A 26,985-nucleotide genomic window follows, 5' to 3' on the forward strand; every position below is an offset into this window, starting at 1 on the left:
ACAAAGGGTAAAATGGTCCATTACAGATCGAAAATCTCTCACACGTGTCCACATGACACTACCTTTATTTACAAGCCTAAAGAGGCCACCAACCCAACTAAAATGGGACTATTAAGCCTTCGGCCGCCCCTTTACATGCTGTACAAGGCATGAACATGCCAACAGACACAGACATATATAAGCATTACATCAAACACCTTGTTTAGAAGTTTGTCCGTGACACCACGCCGACGTCGTCGCCATCAAGCCCCCGCAGCCTCACCCCATGTAGCGATAAAAACAGGGCAGCAACCTTTCCTCCTCGTAGCGATCACAACAAGCCTTTATATTATTCTCAGCGTCCGCTTCCTCGGTAGGTTCGTGTTCCCTTATGTCCTCAACGTTGCTTTGGGCCAAACTTCACAATAGCTGCACCGAATAGTACAGTACTAATGCCTTTGACCCAACACCAGAAATAACAGTTGGAGATTATAGATCTACAGTCTTATACAATGGCTACCGACAACTTAGTGAAAGCATAATTAGAAGCTTTGAAAATTAGAATTGAAAACCGGTTGCAAAAAACTCTTAATGATTTAAAAAGAGTCTATTGAAGAGCTTTAATAAGTTTCAACAAGATGAAAGCTCAAATCTTACTTTAACTGACATGGAGATACAAAGAAAAGGAACTAAGAACATGACACAAGATATCCATACATGAAGGTGAAATTTTCAAGATGGGAAGATGGAGATCCGACCAGTTAGATCTCTAGGGTAGAATTTTTTTTTTGTTTTTCTATTTTCATAGAACTCCAAAAGAATCCAAGGTAAAAATAGCTTCAATCTAACTAGATGTATCCAATGATATGATTGGTATGAAACATAGGGTCCCCTCATGGGAGCAATTCAAGAGAGGACTTCTCATTCGTTTTGGACCATCTGAATATGAGAATATTGATGGACAGCTTACTAAAATTCGTTAGATTTATACAGTACTAGAATATCATAACATATTTGAATGATTGTTAAATTAAGCCAGAGATTGATCCGAATGACAACTAGTATGAACATTTATTGAATGACTTAATTCAGATATTTGGTATGAAGTCAAAGCTCGCCAACCCTACACTATGGCAACTGCAATCTTGTTTGCACGTTTGCATTAGAACAAAATCAGTAGAAAAAATCATCAAAATAAAAGTGACAATAAATATATGATCAACAAGCCACCTGCCACATTTATTCTCAACTGAAACCCTAACACCCGAAGACTAGTCCGAGAAGAACTTAAGGAATAATCAGTGAAGGGTTTGTGTTGGCACTATGACGAAAAGTGGAGTAAGGAGCACCGATGTAAACAAGGGCAATTTATGATGATTGAACCAATTGGGGAGAAACCAGAAGCTAACAATATGGACTCCGATCATGAAGGTATGAATTTTGATGAAGATGTTGGACCTATCATACATACAATATATATATTAGTCGGTTACTTTAACTCACAAACTATAAAAGTTAGAGGAATTTTAGAATATCAACATATTATAGTTTTGATTGATACTAGTAGCACTAATAAATTTATAGATAGTAAGATTGTTAACAGATTAACTTATCATATTGAAGATTGTGATAAATTCGAAGTAAAAGTCGCTAATGGATAGATTTTAATTTGTGATAATAAATGTTCAAAGGTAAATTTGATTATATAGGGTCAAGAGTTACTTATGAACTTTTTTTTTACTATCCTTGGAAGACTTCGAAGTGATGCTTAGAATTGAATGACTATCAACTTTGGGTGATGTTTCTTGAAATTTTTCTAAACTAATCATGAAGTTTTTTATTAATGGAAATCATATGATCATAAAGGAAAGACATGAAAGTAAGGTCACAACTGTCACTAGCCATCGAATGGAGAGGGTTCTTCAGAAGACTACAACGACTACTACACTGAAAGGTCGACATATTGCTTATACTATAAAAAAGTAGAGATCGTACTTAGTAGATCAATGGGTTGTGATGCACCGCAGATACCCTATGACTGAAGTGCTGAAAGAGAAGCTCCCAGAGTTTAGTTTGATGCTGCTCAGCTTTTAGGACAAGGCTGATTCGAAGGGGGAGAAATTGTTAGGATCCCTTTATTTTTTAAGCTTTGAATATATATTTTATTGAGTTGGTCTAAACCAATAATGTTTCTTTGATATTTATTTATTAAGAGTCCAAATCTTGATCGACTCTAGGTGGAACTCTATAAATATGAATATATATGTTTCTTTTCGATAAGTAATAAAATATTATTTAATCTTTTGATAAATCGTAAGAGATCGATCCACTTCAAGTGATATATATATATATATATATATATATATATATATATATATATATATATATATATATATATATATATATATATATTATGATATGATTTTAGGCTCTTATCAAAACACATTGAGATGCTGTTTGGTGATAGAATGAAAACAAACCAAAAGGCTGCTTACTTATGGTCAGGCCTCACCGGATAAGTAGCTTGAGTGGGACGAGGCTACCGGATGGGAAGGGAAGAATGTTATGCAAGCAAGAGACTTTTTCCCTCCCATTTGTCACTTTATTGATGTGGATAGATGAAAGCGATTGGAAATATTCCTGGCAATTCAGCACCTAAATGAAACTGTGCTCCATCTTTCTGGTTTTGCCAGTGACTGCTGGCGTATGTCAGACTGTTCTATCATAATTAGCTCATTGACCAGAGGATACACATTTTGATGTTGTCCGGAAGCCCTCGGTGGTTTCCATCATAAAATACATCACTACAATGACTGATGTTGCATGAACCTAACTTCCATAGTCATTAATCGAGCAATCGATTTTTCTCACACCAGCTCAACTTTTTACGATGAATCAACTTGTGCTTTTCAATTCTTGTTTTTTGCTTGCACTATTCTTCTCCAAATTGCTTTTGATCTCGGATTAATAGTTTTTTTGAATCCTAGCTTTCTGGATTTGCAAGTCCGAAAGGGTGTCTTCCTGTGCTTTTCCTTCTTTCAGAAGGATAATATATTCAATATTAATTCTGTACCAGCCCTTGACATTATCATAAAGAATTCATATGGCCACTAAAACTCCCATCTGAAGCTGTATATTCTTTGATGCCAAATGGACAAGCCCACAACAGCTTCGAGATATTATACAGGGTTTATCAAAGTATGTGATGAAAATAATAGAAGATAAAAATAATTATTGAAGATGTTTTATCAAAGAAGAAGTGAAAAAACTTAAATATATTAACCTCTCCCTCTCCTATTTATACAAGATTAGGAAGAAGAAGAATAAAATGATTTTTTCGTATAGTTGAAAAAATTTTATCTTATCATAAGCCAATAAAACAAATTATTATCTTGGATTAGGAATTGGAATATTTTCCTACCCGAGAGGTGCCTCATATCCTTCTCCTTCTCCCAGATTTACTGTTCCTGCTTGCTCATTCCTTCCGCAGAATCTATTTAAAGCAAATGCTGATGCAGGTAGCTCGACATTTCCAGTAAATTGATTAGTATTTGTTTTATGACATTTCAGCACTACAGTAGATTGCACCTTATTAATGATCTTTGACCACACAATGTGCATGCAACAGATTCAACAATTCAACATGCAAACTGTTTTCAATAGAAGCAAACATCCTATGAAATTTAACTCTTTCCGGCGAGGTTTTAAATTTCTAATGATATCACTTGTATCAGTGATATATATTGGTCCATCAATAGATTGGTATACGGATCATCCGCTGCTAGGTGAAACACTTTGATACAGCCTCATATCGAACGATACGGGATTGTATCGAATGGTAATGATCGAAATTTCGACTGTTACAACCTAGCACGGATCGGTAATGATCAATTTCGAAATCGATTGTTACCGACCTATAGTGTTCCAACGGTCAAATTGATCATTAGAGCTCTTTCTCATGAATTTTTAAACCTATCCTCCCCCTTATTTCACTATATTTCACTCCCACATTCTCTTAGATTATCCCAAATTCATTTTTTCTCATATTTTTTTTCTTATTCTCACATTTGCACTCTCTTAGACTCTACAAAACAATGATCTTTTTCTTATTCTCACATTTGCACTCTCTTAGATTCTACAAAGCAACTATTTATGAATTATATCGAGACTAATATGAGAGGATTAAGAGGAAAAACTTTTTAATCAAATTCTCTTTCTTTAATTAGAGAATAATTTATATATTTAATATTATGATTAATGTATTTAATATTGATTAATTCAAAATTAGACATCAAATATTTATATTTCATATATATTAAATATTAAAAGATATTTATGATAGTAAAATATATTTAATTAGTTTTTATTAAAATTATTTAATATTATAATTAGTAATTTTTATAATAATTTAATCAAAATTTAATCGATTTTGGATCAATTGAATGTCTTTAATGCATAAAATGAGGAAATGAATTTAAAAGGTTGATAGTTATATTTGCTGGCATAAGTTTTTTGGATTTAAGAGAAACAAACTTAAGGTAATACTTTCATAAAATCGATAAATAGTTCACCACCGAATTTAGAAACATAAAGTGATAAAAAAATTCACCACCCAAAGGATACTAAATAAGGATACATAATTAAAAATAAATGACTCACTACTCAAAGAAATATCTAAAAGATACAGAGATGAAACTTACCGCTACATGGTAAACCAAAAAGATACCGGAGTTAAAAAAGTACTTAAAGAGTTTCTACAAATACAATCATATTATGAATGGTTTCTAACTTAAAATATCAAAATAAATACTAGTGTATAAAATAAAATATGAAATTTATTGTTTCGCAGTTGATAACTAAGCCATTTAATATATTCCTTCGTCATGAAAAAAAAAAAAAGTTGAATTAACTCCTCATTTGAATCTGCCCATCAGTTGGAAAGTTAAGAGTATGAGCTTTTCAACTTCTAAAGGCAATAAAAATCATATTATATATTTTTTTAAAAATTATTAGTTGATGTCTGAATAGAGATATTATTATTATATATATATATATATATTTAAAGAAGTAATTGTATGTAACTACAGATTATTTTCCTGTATAATTAAATATTTCGGTGCGCCTATCGGGCCCCATAAATGAGGCAAGCCCATATAACTTGGGCTGGTAGCTTCCAGAAGAAGCCTCAGCTTTGTATATACACTACACGCTTCATAGGAAATCTTTCACCTGTAGGTCTCAAAACACAGGATTTTGGCGCCTCCAGGATTGTTCGAATCCCTCGTCCCTCCTCCCTCTTCTCTCGCTGGGACGGCAATGGCGGCGGCGGCGCAGAGGCACCAGAAGATGGCGGAGGATCAAGATGAGGCCGAGGACATCCAGCACGGACCTTTCCCCATCGAGCACCTTCAGGTATGAGGAACCCCCATTATTTCCCCCTCTTTTCTTGGAATCTTTGATCGTATCAAGAACGAGGCTTTCTTGTATTTTCAACATCATGACTCGCCAAATCCGAGTTGAAACATCCATTCCTCTGTCGCGTGCACAAGTTTCTTGTTGATCGAGTCTTTGCTGGCATTGTTTGATTCAAGCTGCAGGAACTTGTCTTTAACGTTTCTCCCTTGTCGTTTGCCAACGGATGGGATCTGGAAATCTAGGGAATTTTTCGTGCTTTGTTATCTGCCCTTCCTCCGTTCTTTATAAGGTTCTTTTCTGATCCATTAGGGTTATTGGATTGGTAACAAAATAAGGTTTTTACAGCGGGTTACTTTATGATCTGGCTAAGCATGACAAAGGTGTACTAGAGGCAAAAGATGCAGCTAAGGAAGCGTCAGGGAAGCACTCCACTAAATTTGCTATTACCACCCTGAAAACAAGTTCTCCTTTGCATCTTCTCCCCTGCTATAATCTCAGAATACACTGGCTCAAGATTCTTCGATGTATACCTACTCTAGATTAGGACATGTCAATTCCAACCAATACCTTTGAAACGTATTGCCTATTCTCAAATCAAATTATATACTTTGCTACTGCCATGCTTTATCATGTCTTATTAACTTTATGATTAGAATGTTTCACTTCATAAACTATCTCATATCATATCTTGTGTCATTTGCATGATTATGTTGCAAGAAATGGTGATTACATATTTGGCTAATGTGGCACTTGATTGTAAATTGAGTCTTGAACTCATCAATTACTAAAGCTTGTAATTATTAATTGATGATAGAATTAATGCAAAAGAAATTTAGCACTAGAATGACAGATTCAAAGTGATTTACCCTACAATATAGTCTTAGCAATGTCCTTGTTACAGGGTATGCCACCTTCAGAAGTTACAAAATCCTAAATATCTGTGGGGGCAAATTCAATTTGTATTCCCAAGAACTATGTCTAGATTTCTTTTGGTAAACTCTGTGTCTAAAACATTGCAGCACCTGTAGTTTTTCAACTCGACTATGTTTATTTGAAAAATTGTGGTATATGCAGATGCAATCTTTACGAGTTAAATGTCTTACCTGTGGGGTGCTATCATTTACCTGTCACTATATGATTTTATGACTCATCTTGTGTTTTTGTGATGAAGACATCTGGGATTGCTGCTATAGATGTTAAGAAGCTAAAAGATGCTGGGCTCTGTACTGTGGAATCTGTTGTATATTCACCGAGGAAGGATCTTCTGCAAATTAAAGGGATCAGTGAAGCAAAAGTTGACAAGATAATTGAAGCAGGCATGTAATTTGATCTACTCTTGCATGATTTATGACTGCATATTTCTGTTGCAAAATTCACCGACTAAATCTCCCAAAAATATTGATTACGGGATCCATTCTTGACAGCTTCAAAGTTGGTACCACTTGGCTTTACCAGCGCAAGCCAACTTCATGCTCAGCGGCTTGAAATAATTCAGATCACATCTGGAGCAAGGGAACTTGATAAGATCTTGGAGGGTAACTTTCCTATTGATAAGTCTAGGATTTCTCTATAGCATGAACAAATTAAAATTCTCATATCGGTAATAATTATTACTTTATATCATATTCTATCTTAATTTGTTGTGGATATTGCACAGGAGGTATTGAAACTGGATCTATTACTGAAATATATGGTGAATTCCGCTGTGGTAAAACTCAGTTGTGTCACACACTCTGTGTCACTTGTCAGGTATATTCTCTGCATGGTTATGTTACTTTTGAATAAGAAATTTCCAGTGTAGTCATATATTTTTACCAATTTATGTAAATTTTGTTAGTATATATTTGTTGGAAATGTATTTTTCAGTTTAGTTACTCATGTTTTATCAATCCATGTGAACTTGCACTTTTGCTGTGGTGCCTGACATATGCCTCATATGTCAGGCATGGTAGGTAACATTGGAATCCGCTAGCATATGTTGAAGCATCAATTAATGCATAAGTGATGGTCAAAACTAGGGTAAATAGAGCTTTCTAGAGCGCTTATATATTTTTGGAGAAAATTTTGGTGTATCATTTCTCCACTTCAATGTTATTTCATATAATTGGTTAGTTACATTTGTTTCTAGCTCCCGTTGGATCAAGGTGGCGGTGAAGGAAAGGCACTATACATTGACGCTGAGGGTACCTTTAGGCCACAAAGACTCCTCCAAATTGCAGAGAGGTTTTACAATTACTTCATGGTTAATCATAGCATCCCAACAACCAAATCTGCTTTTAAGACGAGGACTTCAAATTTTGCAGGTTTGGACTAAATGGTGCTGATGTTCTGGAAAATGTTGCTTATGCTAGAGCATATAATACTGATCATCAGTCAAGATTGTTGCTGGAAGCAGCTTCAATGATGGTTGAGGCAAGGCATGTTCCTTCTAAATCTTTTTCATCTCGGTTACTTGATCATTCCTATTGCTGGTCAATATTTTCCCCCATTTCCTAGACTTTAGTTATTTCACTTTGAAGTTGTTTAGGTTAGGCAGTTAATCTTGTAAAATAGTTTCTTTTATCGTACTCTTAGTTTGTTCTTTGTCAGATAAGACTGATTGAGCTTCAATCTTTTCTAGGTTTGCTCTTATGATAGTAGACAGTGCTACAGCTCTTTACAGAACAGATTTTTCCGGAAGAGGTGAATTGTCAGCGAGGCAAATGCATCTGGCAAAGTTTCTTAGGAGCCTTCAGAAGTTGGCTGACGAAGTAATGCTTATCAATCCATTATCCTTCACCAGAAGAACACGAAGATGCTAAAGCAACTATAACTTCTTTTTTCTAAACCTACACCTAAATGTGTTTTCCTGGATGTTATAGTTTGGTGTAGCTGTGGTCATTACGAATCAAGTTGTTGCACAAGTGGATGGATCTGCAATATTTGCTGGGCCACAAATCAAACCCATTGGAGGAAACATCATGGCACATGCTTCTACAACAAGGTCCCTTGAGATCATCCTTTGATCTCTCTCACATCTCTTTCACTTGCTTTAATCTTTGTTCTCTCTTTGCTGCACCAGGCTTGCCCTCCGCAAGGGAAGGGGAGAAGAGCGCATTTGCAAAGTTATTAGTTCCCCATGTTTGGCTGAGGCTGAAGCAAGATTTCAGATATCTCCTGAGGGTGTCACAGATGTAAAAGATTGACCAGTGCAACAACAGTTATCTTGTCGTCCATGCTCAGATGAACCATCAGAACCCTATGTACAATGCATGTATCTATTCCTGTTCTTCTGCTTGATCGGCCCACCAGCAGCAACTTCATCCCCTATATGTTTTTTCCCTACGGCCACAGATTCTTCAAGATTGTAAATGTGGGAAGCATGCAGGTATGGTACTCTAGGGTATGAATATCTATCACATCGTCAATTTTGAATCTGAGCATGGGCATCTCAATTCTCCTTTTTGCTATCTCTGTTTTGAGATATGTTGTCTCAGTGCCCTTTTCTTGTTATTAGTGGCTCCACTTGTTCGTGTTCTTCTACAAGTGCAAACTTCATGTACGACAGGTTCAGTTTACTGCTGCAACAACAAACTCTTTTCATATGAATTCTTTATCATCATCGAACTATGTAGAAAAATATACTAATTAAGTTAAATATTAATAATTAATAAGACTGTTTCAGGTTTTCCTTAATATCTTTTCATATTAATTATACCCATTGTTTTATTTTCTCTAACTATATGTTCATATCATTATAAATAAATTTTATTTTATTCTCTGATAAAATAAATTACTGTACAATAAGCTTATATACATAACAATAAAAACAATGGAATGCTAAGATCCATGGAATAATAACCTTTGATGAAAATTCTATGTGCATGGAATAATCTCTTGCATTAGTAGTGTGGAATGATATGGGTTGTAGTTACGGGACCGATTGTTTATTGGTACATGCAACGAAGATAAAACATTAGAGCTTATAACTTACAATTAGCAATTCTCCAACATAAATGACAATTCAGATGCTAACTAGTTGAATATTTATCACAAGGGTTCTTAGAATCACATCATGACTGCCGCAACATAATTGAGAAGACAGTATAACAATACGTACTCGCCAGAAGTGTCGTCACCATCAGTAAGTGGAGGTCGTGGTTGCTATCTTTAGAGACCTTTTGCTGCCTCCGTCTCCTCTTCTCTCTCCACGACTGGAAACCAAGTATAGAGGAGAAAGAGAGAGAGAGAGAGAGAGAGAGAGAGAGAGGGAGGAGATGTGGGGGCGGTCCGCTTCTTTCCTTCTCGACAAGCGCCTTCGCGACCAACACCCCTCCCTCTCCTCCCCTTCTTCCTCATCTCCCGACTCCACCATGGACCTCAACCCTAATCCTAACCACGGGGTCTCCGCCTACTACCAGACGCGGGCGGAGCATCACGCCATCGTCAGCAGCGACTGGCTCGCCCAGGCCCAGGCCGCCGTCGATCGCGAAGACGATGCCGCCCTGACGGAGAGGCCGCACGCCTCTGCCGCCGTCTCGCTCTCTGCCTCGAAACCCTTCAGCGTTATCGACGAGTTCAACTACTGGCGGAAGAAGCCCGACCTCGCTGAAGCCGTCGCCGCCATCATGGCCCTTGCCGCCGTCATCCGCTCCTGCGAGGCTACCACCATGATGGAGCTCGAGATCGAGCTCAAGAAGGCCTCCGACACGCTAAAGGTGAGAGGTTTTTATTGCACAGCTGCTCGTTTCAGTTTATGAACCATCTCTCGATACCTTGCTACCCTTTTTAGGGTTTTGCTACAGAATTTGGTCGAGTTGGTTGATTTGGTCCATAGTGCGCTCGCCTTTTGGGGTAATCACGAAGCCTGTTTACTATGTTTATATTCCCAATTCAATTTTTTTTATAGATTATGGAACTCATAAATAATATCTTATTAGTTGTAAAAGAACGTAACTTTGGCTTGAGAGGGGATAAGCATTATCTGGACCTTTGAGATTCTACTGAGATTTCCAATAGAATTGGTTACTTTTGTTTACACTGGGTACAGGCCTGAATTAATTAGTGATGGATGTTTGTACATGAATTTAGATGATGATTAAAGTTTTTAAGCATCCAAAACCTCACTATTTCTTGCTTCTGTTTAGTTGTCGCTTTCTCTCTATTTGGGGCATATTCTTACCTTCTATCTCGTTGGATCATCCGGTAGCATATTCTTCCGCATATCCCAGTTCACTCAGTGAAAATTTTTATTGGATATGATATGTCTGTCACCTCAATGGCTTTGCAAGCCATTTTTTCTTATTGATCCTTTATCAGGTTACTGTCATATAGATTGATAAAAGCTAGGGCCCCTAGTCTAACAAGTAGGTCAACTAAATTTCCACTTAATATGAGTTCATCCCAATAGTTAACATTGTCAACCCAGAATTGTTGTCTGTTTAATCTTTAGCATCTTTGAGTAGATGATGGATGAGTTGCAAATAAGTTTACCATGGTTCAGCACCAAAGGAGAATGCATGGCACGCTTACAAAAGGGATTTTAAGGCGAAAAATTGCTGTATAAAGAAGATTCGTAAGCTGCAGATGGAAGGATCAAATATTTGGATCTCGTTGAAGAAAAGCCTTGTTGTAGGGAGTCTGATAGTCATAGAAAATTTGGGATGTAAAGAAATTGTTGTCGTGTTCTGTTAATTAAGAACACAAGTAACCAGAGGGCATTGAACATGATAGTTTCTGAGATATGCATAAGCTGATTTGAAGAAATTTGCCATCAGGATTTGGCTCAAAATTAGTTGAAGACATTTGCTATTAGTGATCATATTAGAGTAGTTTCCTTATCAGGATGAAAGCTTTATCTCAAAATAACCTGCCGATGCGAATAATGGCAAAAGTGATTCTGGCAACCTGGTCCGGTAAGATTAAAATTTGACAGAGATATTATATCTGAGCTAATGAAATAATCAATGATCTGGTCCAGATCTCTTTCAGGTTCTTGTGCCATCATTTGACATCATATTTCATGGACTCTAAATATTTCTTTAGCTGTTCGATTGTGGTAGTAAATTGGCAAACCCTACCCTCCATTTGTTCTTGTGTGTCCAAAAAGTATCCAAATGTAGCTGAGAAAGAATTCAGGCAAATGAAAAGGGATTAGTATATCTGGACTGGTTTAGTGCTTTAATTGGGTTGGAAATTTGATTAGCTAATTCTACATATATGTGGTATGTGGGTGAACCAGGAATGAATTTTTGCATGCGACAGATGAATAGTTACAGCTTTAGAATGAGATATGAATGGACATCGTGCCCTAGGTTTCTTTTTGTTGTTGACTGACTTGGTAATATAGACTTTATTATCTTCTCAGTTCGCAATAGGTAACCAGAGAAATATTCATGCATGTTGTCACTTTATTTGACTGTGAAGTTTACCTAACCGACATGTTTGTATTTTAGTCTTGGGACACAACTTCTATATCATTGTCAGCCGGTTGTGATCTGTTCATGCGATATGTAACCCGAACTTCTGCTGTGGAATATGAGGACTTCCATGCTGCAAAGCTTCGGTTGATTGAACGAGGGGAAAAATTTGGAGAGATCTCCATGAAGGTACATGATAACCATGTGTTGGTTTCTGTTTTCATCCTTGCACCATAGTAATTTACTTTGGCATGAACTTTGCTAGGCACGCCGCACAATTGCAATGCTTGGACAGGATTTTGTATTTGATGGTTGCACAATTTTAGTTCATGGTTTTTCAAGAGTAGTATTGGAAGTTTTGAAGCTGGCAGCATCAAATAGAAAACTCTTCAGAATCTTCTGCACAGGTCCTTGTCTGAAGCACCTCAACTATGTCTATTCTTTGGAACCATTAACTTCCACAAAAATAATTGGTGTTTTTGTTCTGTTTCAGAGGGCAGACCTGACAAGACAGGCCTTAGATTATCCAAAGAACTTGCAGCACTCGGTGTTCCTGTCAAGCTTCTAATTGATTCTGCAGTGGCTTATGCAATGGATGAGGTTGACATGGTATTTGTTGGAGCTGATGGGGTTGTTGAAAGCGGAGGTATCATCAACATGATGGGAACATATCAAACTGCATTAGTCGCTCATAGCATGAACAAACCTGTTTATGTAGCTGCTGAAAGTTACAAGGTCTAATTTTCACCTTGATCTACTATGTCTGCAATTTTTATGACCAGTAGTTTGCAAACTCAAAGATGAACCCAACATAGGCTTTCTGTCATCTTTATTTACTTACAAAAATGTTTTTGCCAACAACTGCACCTTGTCCAACTTTGATGGCAGATACAGGCAAGACAGAGCTAACCATCCAGAATTAGAAATGGAAACCACATCTTATGTTCTTGCTTACTTGTTAAATTCTTGTAATGTGAGGCTATGGTGAATAGGGTCTACCGTGAGGCTATGTGGGAGCAAATCCTTTTATCGTAACTTCATGTGTAAAGCTCTAGTCTAGTATAAAACCTAGTCCTAGCCTGCTTTTTTCGGTGTTACGTTTTAATTCTTTTTTTCCCCTACTTTTCATCATTGAGTTACCAGAGCAGTATAAAATGTTGTACATAAAATGTATAGCATTACTTGAATGATTCAATAAAAAATTTAGGAAGAATTGATGATTTATCTAATCATTTATGTTCATCTTCTGCTGCATGATGGAGTGATCAACATATAGGGTGTAACCTGTGGCTGTCATTTTCCTGCTTAGTACAAGGGAATACAGGAAAAGTTGTTTCTATGCCTTTATCCTCTAGATCATTGGATATGTTACAATTCTTCATGTCCAAGTAATTAGATTTGTAAGATGGTTTTGAGACAGCCAACTTGATGCTCTTACTCGCATGATTTAATGTCTGGTGGTTACTGATTTCTCTAAACATTTGTGAAGTCTATATTGAACTTATAATGTTGAACTAAGGCGCCGATCACCCTTTTTATTTTGTGGTACAAATGAAGGGTGTAAAGGGAGTATAATTTAGTGAAGAAAATTATGACACACACCTAGTGGAAGTTGGTTTACTCTAAAAGGTTTAAGCCCCATAACTCCATTTGTCTTCCGCTGTTGTTAATTATAAAACAGGATGGTTAAACTGAGAAGGGGCGTCAGGGGTTTTTTTTGTATACCTTTATGATTAAAAAAAATTTATAAGACAGTTGTGAGATTAAAAAATAACATATACAAAAATTTTTTATTACTGAGATTAGAATGTTGAGATTGATGTGTGGAATTTAGAGTTTAAGATGAGATAGAATTGTTTAAAATGGTATGGCTATATGATGAGGAAACCTATGAATGCGGTAGTTCAAAGTGATGAAATAATTAATATTAATGGTATGAGAAACATAGAAAAACTGAAAAAAATCTTACTAGAAATTATAAATAAAGACTTTGTTCATATTTCGATGATGGCAAAAGAACCATGTAGACAACTCCAAATAATTGGGATTTACAATTTTATTGTTGTTGTTGCTAATTGTACTTTTATTCTTCTCTAATTGAATATAAAATTAGATTTGTCAAACCTACTAGTTTACAGGGTATGAAAGCATCAGTTAGCTTTAGAGTGTAAGGGGGGTATCTACCAAGTTCTGTTTGTACTGACAAAGGAGTTAAAATGAAATGACACTTCTGTAATGCTAAACCACATGAAATAAGGATCCATGTCTATTAAATCTGGCGATTATACAATGACTGGATTTTTTTGGAAAGTAAAAAATGTAATGTCTAGCTTTCTTTCAATTCCCCGGACAGCATAGATTACCTTTCTGAAGATTTTTAATGTTTGGTATTTTGTTTCGTCAGGTTTATTTTCCACACGAGATGCATGGTTGTGTTCTTTTTCATTTGTTGTTGAAGTTAAACCAGAACCTGCCTTTCATGAAAGGTGTCAAAAGAATTAGTGAATTTGTGCTTTGCTGTTGTGATGATTGCAGTTTGCGCGCCTATATCCATTGGACCAGAAGGACCTGGAACCTGCACTTCACCCGATAGACTTTGGTGTTCCCATCCCATCAGGGGTTGAGGTTGAAACATCTGCGAGGGATTACACCCCACCTCAGTACCTCACGCTGCTTTTCACTGATCTCGGTGTTCTTACACCTTCCGTTGTGAGTGATGAGCTTATTCAACTCTACCTCTGAACTTTGGAGCAATTACTTACTGCTTGTGAGATTGATTACCTTAAGCATAGTATTTCAAGCTGCTGAAGAAAAGAGAGCAAATCTATGCAGTCATCCCCTTGTTTTATCAAACTACTTGTTCATTAGGAATGTCTCATACCCCGCTATATGCTCAGGGTGTAAAATCTATGCAGTCATCCCCTTGTTTTATCGAACTACTTGTTCATTAGGATTGTAATTTTAGAACTGCTATATGCTCTTCCCAAGTGAGGGGAGTATCGTCTGATTTTGTGGTTCAATCATTGAATTGTTTTTATTTCTGTTGAGAAACGTAGTGCAGTGGATGAAAACTTTTCCATCTTTTATGAAATATCATGGAGGAATGGAGTATGAATTGTGTTAATGGTATTGTGCAACACAAAATTACATTGCCAAATTGGTAAAGATTCCAGGATTCATGGAACTGTGCCCCATGCTTTTTATTTCATCCTCAAATATGCTATTGGTTCCTACAGAAATAAATAAGATCCACCAACTTTTTGGGATCTATTTCCTTATCATTGAGTTCTTTCTTAGACTTTAGGTTCCTCTATTACCAAAAATACAATTGATGCCAAGTGTGTTCTATGAGGATCTAATACATGTGGAAGAGAAGGGATGATGATGATAATGAATTAAAAGTGTGATACTATGGATTCGTAGAGATATTGTATCCATGAGATAACAAAAATAAAGGTGCATAAAAGAACATGACTTTTAGATCGTATTCCAAGGACATGAGATGAATTAATTCCATGCAGATTTGTTCAAGATCAGACCCCCTGGGAAATCTCGATTACCACATCAAGTCCCCATTAAATGATCCAATCATCAAGAATCCAAGGGACGCATGAGAGGGGAAGACTATTTCAGGTATTTGAGGATAATATTAAAAGAATATATTATATAAATAATAAAAATTAGATTATCTCTAAAAATTCTGGTGATTAAAATACAATGCATGATAACAAAAGGCAAGTCTTAATAGGTTTTTTGATACATTGGTATCACATCTCTGCCAAATAGTAGCCATTTCCTACTCCATGTCAATGCCACATCATATATCACATATATTATATAAATATAAATATAAAAATAAATATAAATAAATAAATAAATAAATAAATAAATAAATAAATAAATAAATATATATATATCGCACGCGCTCTTTCGTCGTTTCCGTGTTTTCTGATACTATTTGGAGACGACATCCCGAGGGAGGGAAAGGCGAAGGCAGAGGGGCAAAGGCAGAGGCAAAGGGAAGAAGGTTTACATGAGGAGGAGGAGGAGGAGGAGGAGAACCAAAAGTCTTGATTGACTTCAACCAAGTGGTGCTCTTTGAGAGAGGGTTCATTGAGGTTTTCCGATCGCTGCCTTCTGCTCGGAGTGGAGATCCGTGGCCCGGTAAGGAAGGGACCGCTGGTGGCAGAGGAGGAGGAGGAGGAGGGAGATGGGTATATCCTTCAGACTATCGAAGTCCGGGAAGCGGTTCCGGCCGAAGCCGATCTTGGTGCAAGAGGAGACCGGCCCATCCGGCGAGGAATCCAAGGAGAGCTCTGGCGTTCTCGTCGGAGCTGGGTCGAAGCGCGAGGTTCGTCTCTTTGTTCTTTTGCGCTTTGGCCGGTGTCTTTTGATCATTCTCTTATTTCTGGCGAAGATTGGGTGATTCTTTAATTCTTGATTTGCTTTGGAGGGCATTATTGGAGAAAGATAGGTTTTTGGATGCTGTTTGTCGTGAAGTTTGCTGTTTTTTGTGATTTGCGTTTGGTAATCGCTTGGAATTTTGAAATTCTTTAGGAAGTTTTCTGGTTCTGACCTAGAGCACTTTGAACCGGATAGTATCTGGCATCCAACATGGTCGAAATTTGTTGTTTTGTTGGATGGTATCACGAGTTGTTTGAGTTGCATTTTTATATACGACGACTTTCTGGTCTGGCGTACACTTCGTGTGTGCATGCAAAAACTACTTATTCCCTTACTCTGTTCTGGCTATCAGTTGTTCTTTTTCTGTTATCTGGAGAGAAATTCTCCTAATGTTCTATTGAATTTTGTGTTTTGGTGATCGTGTAGATCTTTTCAGAATTACTATTGTATGATGGAAAGAAATATTAGGTCTTTTCTTCCTTTGCCTAAAATATCTTATCCCGTAGGTTGATGATACCGAGGCTGCAAATGACACCGGTGACGTATTTCCAGGTAACTGTGATTATTGTTGCAAATCATCAACACAAAATTCAGCTCTAGTGAGTTACATCCTTCTTTGTTTCAATACTGTAGCAGAGCATGAGGTTTCTTTTACCTTGAACCTTTATCCACAGGGATACTCCATCGGGAAACCAACCGAGGTTTGTTGAAATTATGAATTACACATCTTCTGGATCTTAATGTGTTAATATTTGCCATTTGTCCGATTATTTACAACAGATTCATTTATTACAGTCGTTATTATCCTAACATAATTTCAATATGTCAGATAGAGAATTGCCAGACTCTGGTTCAAGATGTTAAGCCATTGCATCCATATGATAAGGCATCGGAGACACTTTTTTCTGTAAGTATGAACTCTGCAAATATGAAGTTGTTTATGAGGTTCTAATTGTCTTTACATTTAGTTCACTTTTGATCAAGTGAATTTTTACTATGGGCAGCCCTGGTACCAATAAAACCAAAATCTTTTGTGAGCTTAGTAGCTGTTGGCCTCGACTCATATGTCACAGTCGGCTGAGCAAATATTTCAACTAGGTACTGAAAAATGTATTAAGAAGGAAGGAATGTCGTTTTGGGTACCGGACCCATTGGTCGGATTTGTATGTACCTGTTGGTACCAATGAATTGGCACATAGTATACTAGTACGTACTAGTGTTTCAAAGAGGAAAAAATTGAAGGAGAAGAGGAAGGAATGGTGGCAGGAGAGGAGGAGGAAGGACGAAGAGGAAGGAGGAGGAAGAAGAGGAGAAGAAGCATACCTGTTGATGGTGCACACAAGTAGTGGGCGGTGAATGGCGGGCAGCAGGGAGTTACGTGGTGTCCAGTGCCAGTGGCAAAATCGTGCTAATTGACTAGGAAAAATGTTTTTATTTTCTTTTCCTTTTTAATGGGTTGGACTGGACTGCCCTAGCAGAGACAGTCCACATACCGGTTCACATTCGGACTATTATGTACCACTACCGGTCTGGATGAAATGTCAAATCCCATTAAGAAGTGACCAAATCAATATTGCATTGATGTGAGATTTTCAGTTTTGCAATCTTCTGCTTTGAGGTTGGACCATTCTTTGCTTGCACAAAAGAAATTAGGTTACCTTGGCTCGGCCTGGACCAAGTAGTGAGAGATATTGTCTTGCATTTAACTATATAAGCTGATAAATTGTTTGAATGATCCAAAGCCTGAATCTCTAGTTCTAGTTTCTGTGAGTTTTAAAAATTGTACAGTCCTGGAAATTGGTGTGGGTCATTTCTATAGACACAAATGACCTCGAGTATTCAGTTTTAGGCTGTGCAAATTATTAATATTTCATACATACCACAGGCGTGCATATATGTGGAAAATTTATGCTGGTTTGATTATTTGCACAAAATGCTGCAACACTTTTTCTTTCTAATTTAATTCCTCAAGAATTAATTTCTTTATTAACAAATCATGAGCTCATTTCTTTTTTTACTTTTAATTTTTAGTGTCATTTTGTTGGAACATAATTTCGGAGCTCTCTCACAGTCAACACTCTCCCTCCTCTAACTAACATAATAGTGACAAGAGAAAATGTAAAAAATTGAAGCTTCTGTATTTTATATTATATTCAGCACAAGATTTCTTTGTATTTCTATGATAATGGTGCAACCAATTTCACTTAAGTTTTAAGTTTGTTCTTCCTTATCTGCTTTGTATAAGATGTCAGAGAAGTAAATATTCTCATATCCTCTTTCATCTTGATTCACTTCGACTCTAATTTTTTTTTTAATTGTTCATCACATCTTGGAGGCAATTGAGTCAGGGTGGTTACCGGGAGATATTCTTGATGATATACCTACCAAGTACTTTGATGGGGCCATTGTCTGCCAGGTCAGCTATACTTCACACTGCTGAACCACTCATGCTGATACTTCAAATTTACAGGATTTTGTTGTTCTTTAATGAAGTTTATTATTTTCCTTATAGTTGCCTGGTGTTTGCTAGGTGTCTGTTATATTAAGATTTAAGATTATCATCTAGACTCATTATTCTTGTTTTTGTTCTGGTTTGACGAAGTGATGGATCAAGTTAAGTTTGTTTGAAGACGTGTTCCTCAGATTCATGTACTCAAGGGTACTGACTGCCTCATTGGTTTTTGTTGTTTTTCCAAGAATTTGGTTGTTTTCCCTATAATTGTCTTATGTTTGCTATGTTGTATCTCCTATATTAAGACTTAAGATTATATAACTAGGTTCATTGTTGTTTTCATTTTGGTTGATGAAGTGATAGACCAAGTAGTTTGTTTGAGAACATAGTCCTCAATTTCATGTACTCAAGGGCACTGACTGGCTCATTCACACCCTATCTTATTTTTTGGTTAATTACTATTTACTATGTGTTTTTTTTGTCATTTTGCTCATTTTCCATTGCCAAATTAATCAGTTCTGCATGCTAGATGGTTCAGCTGTAGCCTGTAATCAGTCATTTATTTGAATGAAAACTATTGGGTTAAACACTTCCAAAGTTTTTCAAATGACAAATGAACTAAAATCAGTTTATTAAGATGAGCTTTATTATTACAAGTTTACAACAATGTATGAGACTAACTTTCATATATAAAGGAACACAATTTACTTAATTGTCTTGTTATGTTGGCAGTTGCTGTATTTTGAATTGACTTATAATATCATAAGGATGACATGGATCCATCCATTCAGTTTTACATGTAACAATAATGTCTTTGTAAGTGATATATTTCTAAAGTTGGAAACTAGACAGAAAACCATTTTTTGACCATCTTCTACTTTTCCGAACAATAATGTGTCAGCTATAGTTTAAGATCTGAACAATTTCATGGAAGATATGGTAGAGTTTATATGACTGGTGTCATCCTGACATCATCTCTCTGTGGTACTCAACCCCTAGGCAAGTTAAAGTTATCATCAGAGGACACACTTAAAAGAAAGAAAAGAACCTGTTGGGGATGAAGCTCTTTGTTACTGGTTTCAGTTTGCACAGCATAGTTTTCCAAATTACCTAAACTTAGGAGGACTGCAGAAGGAAGGAAAATGACAAGCTTTGCTATAGACAGCATCTTAATGGCACATTCAAGCAACAAGACAATAGAACAAACACCTATTTTGAGCATACACATTATGACAAATTAGTATAACGTTTTTGTACTCAAAATATCTCATCATCTGGAAGTCAATTGTTTGAATATCTCCACACACAGGTTTCTTTTCTTGTGAACTTTCTTTTGTATTTATTGGTCTAGAAGTAGTGACCAGTTGTTCTTGGTTTAAAGCTACTGATTTGTGCCTCCAAATATTCTGTTATTTTTCTTTTCTGTATGTTGTCATCTTTTTTTATCAATTTTATTATTATTATTATTATTATTATTATTATTATTATTATTATTATTATTATTATTATTATTATTATTTGGCTCCCCCACTCTTTTTAATTTTTAGAACAACAAAACCTATATTTCAATGTTAGGTAAAATATGAAACTAAAGTAGTAATGTATATATGATCGGTTGCTTGACCTACCATTAAAGTGACTCTTATCTTATTGCTTTGATCTTGCTAACCTTGTGGAACCTAGACTTGCATAATTTCATAGTATAATTATATAAATGGTGAGTTGAATGAAAAACCAAGGTTTGATGTACCGAAATATACCGCTCGATATGGGCGGTACATACCGATCCGATAGAGGACTGGTATGGGCGGTACATCGGCACACCGTAGTGCACCATGCATTGTTACGTTTGGTACAACTCAATACGTACCGTACCGATAGTTGGTCGGTACACTGGTACGGATCGGTAATGCGAACCATGTGAAAAACAATGACTTTTGTACAGTGTTATCAAAACTCAAAAGGTGCTCGGTTGTCACCTAGGTGTTTAGGCAACGCGAGGCCTAAGCACCTCGAATCAACTCTTGGGCGAGCGATTGGAGTCGGGACACATAGGCAAGCGCTAGGGCCTGGGCGCTAAGCAGCTCAGGTACTCACCTAGGTTGGCCTAGGTCAATTCCAATTTGATTTGAGCCTTATCGAGTTAATTGATATAGATCAAACTAAGATGCTCGAACTTGACCATGTGATTTCAACCTGACTAAGTCAATTGATTTAGCTCAATCTTCTAAGAACTAATTGATTAGGGCTTGCATGCTTTCAATTGCGAGCCCTAATGTTTTCTTCGTAGCCAACGATGACCTCCTCGCAACCATGGCCCCTCAATCGACCATGGCCAGCGACACCCTCCCTGCAACTATGCTGGCCTCAACCAAGCACGAGGCCACCACTCCAACCTTCTCATCGCATGAGTCATCAATTTTACTCGCACGACCTCTCTTTCTTTCTCTCTGGTGTTGCATACTCTTTACTGTCATCCCTTTGTTGAGCTTGACAACACCCCCTCTTTGGTGTTTGACTTTCCGCTGTCATCATTCCTCTGTCACCATGCATCCAGAGCACCTCATGCGGTACCTTCCCTTTGGTGCATGGTAGCCCCAACCACCCCTCCTTCCTAAAAAATAGGACCCCTCCTGTCAATCATTGGCAACGTCCTCTCATCGTGTGCGACAACCAATTGAGGAACATCACCATAGAGATAGCACTAGAACGTATGCGTCATAGAGACAGCTTTAGACTCCACCACCTTTGGGCTCAACTGGATTCCACTGCACCTTTCCTTTCCATCATGGCACCCCTCTTCTCTGTCGCCTCTACACTCTATCGGTATAGCTTCGCTGTTAATTTTTTGTTCTCACTGTTAACTCTTGTCAATAATAGTTAAATATTGTTGATAACAGTGATGCTAACTTTTTATTATAATGGGTAACTCGTTAATAGTGGTTAACCAGTGAGTTCTTTAATTCTTTATAGATGGATAATCTTGTGTAATTTGATGTTTTAGTGGTAATCTTTCGAATATGAAATGATATGAAACTCATTTATTGTGTAATTTTTATTTAATGATCATCGTTATTCCTAATTATATATTAACATTGGTGAGAGTTTGGAATCGTAGTACCTTTTGGCCCCTTGTGTCTTTGACAATACTGCATCTGTATGGTACATGGCCATCCAGTGAGTAGTTCATGGCTGAGATAAATTTGTGGAATTATGACTAAACCTAATTAGGAATTATAGCTGAGCTAATCAAACTCCATATTGTCATGCAACTTACTACAACCCATCAAAACAGATGAGTCATTTAATGAACAATTACCCAATATGGATGGAATATCTTCTGTTTTGTAACTTATAAGAAAGTCATTCTTCCCAATTTTCCAAACTTTTTAATGTGCTTTTGAAGAACGACAAGCGTAAACATGACCACCAATGAGTTGTTTCCTGTTTTATTCTCTAGAGAAGTAAATCAACAAAAATAGTTGATGCCAAACATGCCCTATGATTAAATTATTTTTAACTGTTTCTTCCTGATTTGTGCTAAGACAGTTATTCCTTTATGCAGGTACGGGATTATAGAGATCACATATCTGAACAAGGAACTGCTACCACATCCTTTGTCATGCCAGTTTTACGTAAAGTGCGGTTAAGGATGTCACTGGAAAATGTCATTAAGGACATGCCTTTTATAGCTGATGATTCTTGGACCTACAGTGACCTAATGGTGGGCATTCCTCTTTGGTATCACCTAAGAGAACATTCTTACTACTGAGCTGTGAATTGATAGATATGATTTTGTTTCACAGGAAGTGGAGGCACGTATTCTCAAAGTTCTGCAACCGCGTCTTTGTTTAGACCCTACACCAATGTTGGATAGGCTTTGTAAAGACCCTAGTGCTACCAAGGTATTTTGAATTTCCTTAAATTACTTTAGCAATGAAACACATCCATTATCTATTCTCAATAATTTTTTGCAGCTGAATCTTAGTTTTGGAAGAAAGAGGAAACTGCAGCAAATTGCTGAGGTGACTGTTACAGCCAATAACCAAAACCTTGGGAAAAGTATTTGCACTGATAGGAAACCTGGGAATCCTAACTGTGGACAGGGAGGTGCGGGAACTTCAGTGTGCAATGCATCACTTCAACAAGTTTATGAGAATATTTCCATGCAACATGGATCAAGTGGGGTTCCATCCTTCAGACGTAACAATGTTGGACATGAAGCCACCAGACAAACTTTGCCTCTGCATTCCGAGTTCAAGCTTCAACCAGCTATCAACTCATCTGCTATTGCAGAGGATCGTGCAGCTGGACTTCCAAGCAACTTTTCTGGAGTTAATGCAAAAATTTCCTTGGCTCAGAACATGATAAGCTCTTATGCTGACACAGCTGGCAGTAACTCTGCTAGTTCTTTGAAGAGGGAGAACCCAGATGCCCAGTTGACACCTTTAGCGGCCATGAAGAGACCAAAGCAGACACCAGTAAGACTAGATGACATCCAGCAGCAACAGCAAACAGGGCCTCCATTGGTTGGCCTTACTGGCACAGATATGCAATGGAAAAACCAACTTCCACATTCACATCCAGACATAAAGGGAATTCAGCACTCTTCTACTTGGGGTGGTCAAAGACATACTTTGTCTGTGATGAATAATGTACCTAATAATGAACCTGGAGCACCTTTCTTCAATCAACAAGGTTTGAGATATGGTGCTAATGAAGAACATTTAGACAGGCAAGAGACTGAGAGGCCTAAAGAGGCTCTGCCGACACTGGACTCAGATAACAGTGTTCTTGATCTGCAGCAGTTACGAGCACAGCATTTGCGACAGCACTCATCTATGAGAAACCATCCTCCAACTGCTGTAGAGTGGCAGAATGGCCGACCAATAACCGAGGACATTGTAAAGGACGATGTGCATCAAAGAAGGATATCAGTGCCCAGTCCACGAGTCCCTTCTGGGCCTATGGTACAGTCACCGATGTCCTCAAAATTGGGGGAGATCTCATCTGGTTCTTTAGCTGGACAGTTCAGTGGTGTTAGAACTGTTTCTGTTTTGGGTGTGCAAAAGGATAAGTTAACAGCAATCACTAATGCCAGTGTTAGTAATATGAATGTGCCACTAGCTGCTAACAGCCCATCAACTGCAGCTGCTCCTATGGGAGATCAAGTCATTCTTGAGCGATTTGTGAAAATTGGTGTGGTGGCCCAGAGGTATGTTTATAATCTGTAGTGATTGTTTATGCAATAGTTGTCTTCCTGCTTTTTCTAGTGAAAAATTGCTTTTTTATAGCATTCTACCGCAGCATCCTATTTAATATATGGTTCTCTTTGACCTCTGCAGTCTGTATTGTTTCTTTGTTCCTTGTATAGATGTATATTGTAGATAGAGAGGAGAGAATTTATTGAGCACACTGAGAATCATCAAACATATAATGATGATTATAGTTTGTCACTTGGGAAGTGACTGATGCATAAGTGTAAACATTCTCCATCTCTCGATGTGCTAGTTCTTGTCAGCATATTCTATAATTGTAAATTTTAGGAACAGCATCATTTTAGAACATTTTGGTTTACATGAATGGGTAAAACTATCAATGTCAGCAAGCTGGTCATTGCTAATCTTTTTGTTTTGGTATCAGACACCAACTCAATGTCAAGAAGAACAAAGTTGATCATTATTCTGCAAGGGAAACAGTACAGTATTCTACTCAGCAACTTGCATTTTATCTCTCTGATTCATTCAATTGTGAGGACTACACAGACCACACAAAACCCATGTCGAGGTCTCTAATTGGTGGGTCAACTACTACCTGTAAGGCCAGATCAATGAGCTTCATGCGCAATGAAGAGATGTATCAAGGTTAACCCTGCTTAAAGCTTTTTTCCCTGAAAGATATAAACCTGTAAAACATTGTTAGTTGACAACTGGGTTATTAGTCCGCTGATATGCAACTCTTCCTTCTTTCCAGTCCCTACGAGGTTGTTAATGACTGAGAAGCCCTTTGATGGCACAGTATCAATGCAGTATGGATTTATGGATGATTCTGTTATTCACGATTACCAACTGACATTACCCACAAATGTGAGTTCCTTTTCACTGAACCCTACTACCAATTTTAGCATATTTGGATTGAATTATTTTCTGATCTCATATATTGGTATTTTTATCAGCACCATGCAGATCTGCTTGCAGCACAGTTTGGTCTACTGGTAAGTATTTCAAGCAAGATTTACAGGTCGAAATATCTAATTGTCTAGTCAATTGACCCTGTTTGAACTCCCTTTATGTGTTTCATATTATTCAGATGGAGCGTGATGGATATCAGAAAACTGATGATCAAATACGACCAATACCAATCCGCATGGTTGCTCCAAACAAATTGGCCCCAGTTTCAGGAATGTTACTAGATAACACTGCATCTCAAATGAAACAACCAGAATTAGCTACTGGTCAGCCACTGCAAGTAGCTGCCCCAGCTATGGCCAATGGCATGGTGCCTATGAATGTTTCCCAGAACCCTTCCAACCATGCAAGGATGCTGACATCTGTAAACAACAGCCAGGCATTGGGGATATCACAAGGTTATATTCCAGGGACTGCTATACCGACCAGGATGCAGCAAGTTGATCAATATTTGTTTCAACAGCAGCAGCAACAACCACCATGGCAACAACAGCAGCTGCAGCCCACCACACAATCACGGTTGCAACAACAACAAAAACTTCCATTCACTCATGTTCACACATCCTCTCCACCGCTCACTACGAATCCACTCTCTCAGATAATGAATCAGACATCAAATCTGCCAATGAGCACTAATCAGATGGTAAAGCCATCACCATTGCAGCTACAGATGCTGCAGCAGCAGGCAGGACAGCAACAGCAGCCACAGATTTCAAGGAAGGTGATGTTGGGGATTAATCAAAATATTAGCATGGGAAATGTGGGAAACAATGTGATGAGTCTTGGTCTGAGCAATGTCTTAGGCATTGGTGGCCCACATGGTGTATCTTCCCCTACAGGGTCTATTTCGGGCTCAGGCAACATTAGTCCTCACGAGATGAACCTTGCATCTGCGTCCAATTTCAGTCCAGGTCTTCGTCCAAGTTCTCTTTCACATGCTCAAGCTGCTACTGCTGCAGTGGCAATAAAGCTGAGGATGGCACAGCAAAATAGAGCAGGGCCATATGGTCAGTCTGGGATTGCTGGTATACCAGGAAATACCAACCAGATGCTTCCCAGCTCAGCAGGCCTGCCTGTGCTGGGTGCACTTAACCGAGCAAATTTGAGCTCTTTACAACTGAATGCAATGCTGCCTATGGGTCCTCCTAAATTATCTGGAGCGAATTTTTACCTAAATCCTCAGCAGCAGCTTCAGCACCAACAATTACAGCAACAGCAGCAGCACCAAATGCAACAAGTAAGCTCTCCATTGCAACAGCCACAGGTTGGCTCTCCGCCAATGGTGGGTTCCCCATCAGTGATGGTGATGCAGCATCAGCATATCAGCCCTCAACAACTGAGCCAACAGACTGCAATGAGTCCCCAGCAGTTAAGCTCTGGTGCATTTCAGCCTACTAATAACAGTGGTAATCCAGTGGCTGGACCTGCTAGCCCCCAGTTGAGCTCGCAAACGCATGGGTCTGTTGGTAGCATCACAAGCTCCCCCCATGGATCAGCTTCAAGGTGTAAATAAAGCTGGTTCAGCCAGCCATATTTCAGTTGGCACAAATGGGAGTATGCATGGATTGATGACCTTCATGATTAATTGACTCAACCTCAACCTTCAGTCCAGGCATAATCTTTGTGAGAACGGATGTGGGGTTCGATCAGTGGTTAACTCAGCACTTTGGATAGTAGGTTGCAACCTCTTCAAACTGCATGTAAATAATCTTTCAAGTCATGGCACAAATTTTATAGGATGTGAAACTCTGATTTGTTATTCAATGTGTGTACATTTAAGTATGTTTTATGACATTCTTTTATATTTGTAAGCAAAGATAATGTCATTCTTGCAATCAATCAACTGATTTGTGGGAATGCATTAGGTAGAGCTGCAAAACCTTCATTTGTTCATGGGATAAGAATGCACATGAAGAATGTACTTCCTGTGGTTGGCTGATGTGCAAAACTTTTTCTTGTTGCTAATGTTCTAAAAGAGCAATTTTAACCGTGTTATGCTTCATGCTCTTTGAGCAGTCGAAACATCAGAGCCAGATGGTATCTTCAAGCATCTGATGGCAGTGGTAAGTGAACCAATTGAGAACTTGTCTGCTATAGTTGGTGGAAAGGGAGGATCAACTGGTGCCTTTATTTGTTGTCTATTGTCGTC

The 26,985-nt window shown here is 37.7% G+C and overlaps 3 protein-coding genes across 5 annotated transcripts; all 3 read left to right on the top strand.

The window, feature by feature from the left end:
• Positions 1–5,201: 5,201 nt before the first annotated feature.
• Positions 5,202–8,922, top strand: LOC135618213 (DNA repair protein RAD51 homolog). The gene is made up of 9 exons (XM_065119077.1): positions 5,202–5,391; positions 6,566–6,710; positions 6,819–6,929; positions 7,052–7,143; positions 7,523–7,617; positions 7,698–7,811; positions 8,015–8,144; positions 8,256–8,377; positions 8,456–8,922. Exons 1-9 carry the CDS (start codon positions 5,296–5,298, stop codon positions 8,577–8,579), a joined length of 1,029 nt encoding a protein of 342 aa, XP_064975149.1. The 5' UTR covers positions 5,202–5,295; the 3' UTR covers positions 8,580–8,922.
• Positions 8,923–9,562: 640 nt separating this feature from the next.
• LOC135619459 (uncharacterized) lies at positions 9,563–14,903 on the top strand. Its single transcript, XM_065121474.1, has 5 exons — positions 9,563–10,091; positions 11,829–11,981; positions 12,058–12,199; positions 12,286–12,527; positions 14,328–14,903. The coding sequence occupies exons 1-5, from the start codon at positions 9,651–9,653 to the stop codon at positions 14,532–14,534; spliced, it is 1,185 nt and encodes a 394-aa protein (XP_064977546.1). The 5' UTR covers positions 9,563–9,650; the 3' UTR covers positions 14,535–14,903.
• Positions 14,904–15,754: 851 nt separating this feature from the next.
• LOC135619460 (protein PHYTOCHROME-DEPENDENT LATE-FLOWERING-like) lies at positions 15,755–26,706 on the top strand. 3 transcript variants are annotated; one of them, XM_065121475.1, is made up of 12 exons: positions 15,755–16,143; positions 16,703–16,748; positions 16,830–16,897; positions 17,026–17,103; positions 18,532–18,612; positions 22,214–22,372; positions 22,455–22,553; positions 22,626–23,863; positions 24,292–24,512; positions 24,622–24,734; positions 24,824–24,862; positions 24,958–26,706. In XM_065121475.1, exons 1-12 carry the CDS (start codon positions 16,003–16,005, stop codon positions 26,347–26,349), a joined length of 3,675 nt encoding a protein of 1,224 aa, XP_064977547.1. In that variant the 5' UTR covers positions 15,755–16,002; the 3' UTR covers positions 26,350–26,706. The 3 variants fall into 3 exon arrangements, with proteins under 3 accessions (XP_064977547.1, XP_064977548.1, XP_064977549.1); XM_065121476.1 differs by having other exon boundaries at positions 16,833–16,897; XM_065121477.1 differs by lacking the exons at positions 15,755–16,143; positions 16,703–16,748; positions 16,830–16,897; positions 17,026–17,103 and adding an exon at positions 18,799–18,855 and having other exon boundaries at positions 18,535–18,612.
• Positions 26,707–26,985: the final 279 nt, after the last annotated feature.

The sequence above is a fragment of the Musa acuminata genome, chromosome BXJ2-8 (assembly GCF_036884655.1).
Source record: "Musa acuminata AAA Group cultivar baxijiao chromosome BXJ2-8, Cavendish_Baxijiao_AAA, whole genome shotgun sequence".
NCBI classification, from domain to species: domain Eukaryota; kingdom Viridiplantae; phylum Streptophyta; class Magnoliopsida; order Zingiberales; family Musaceae; genus Musa; species Musa acuminata.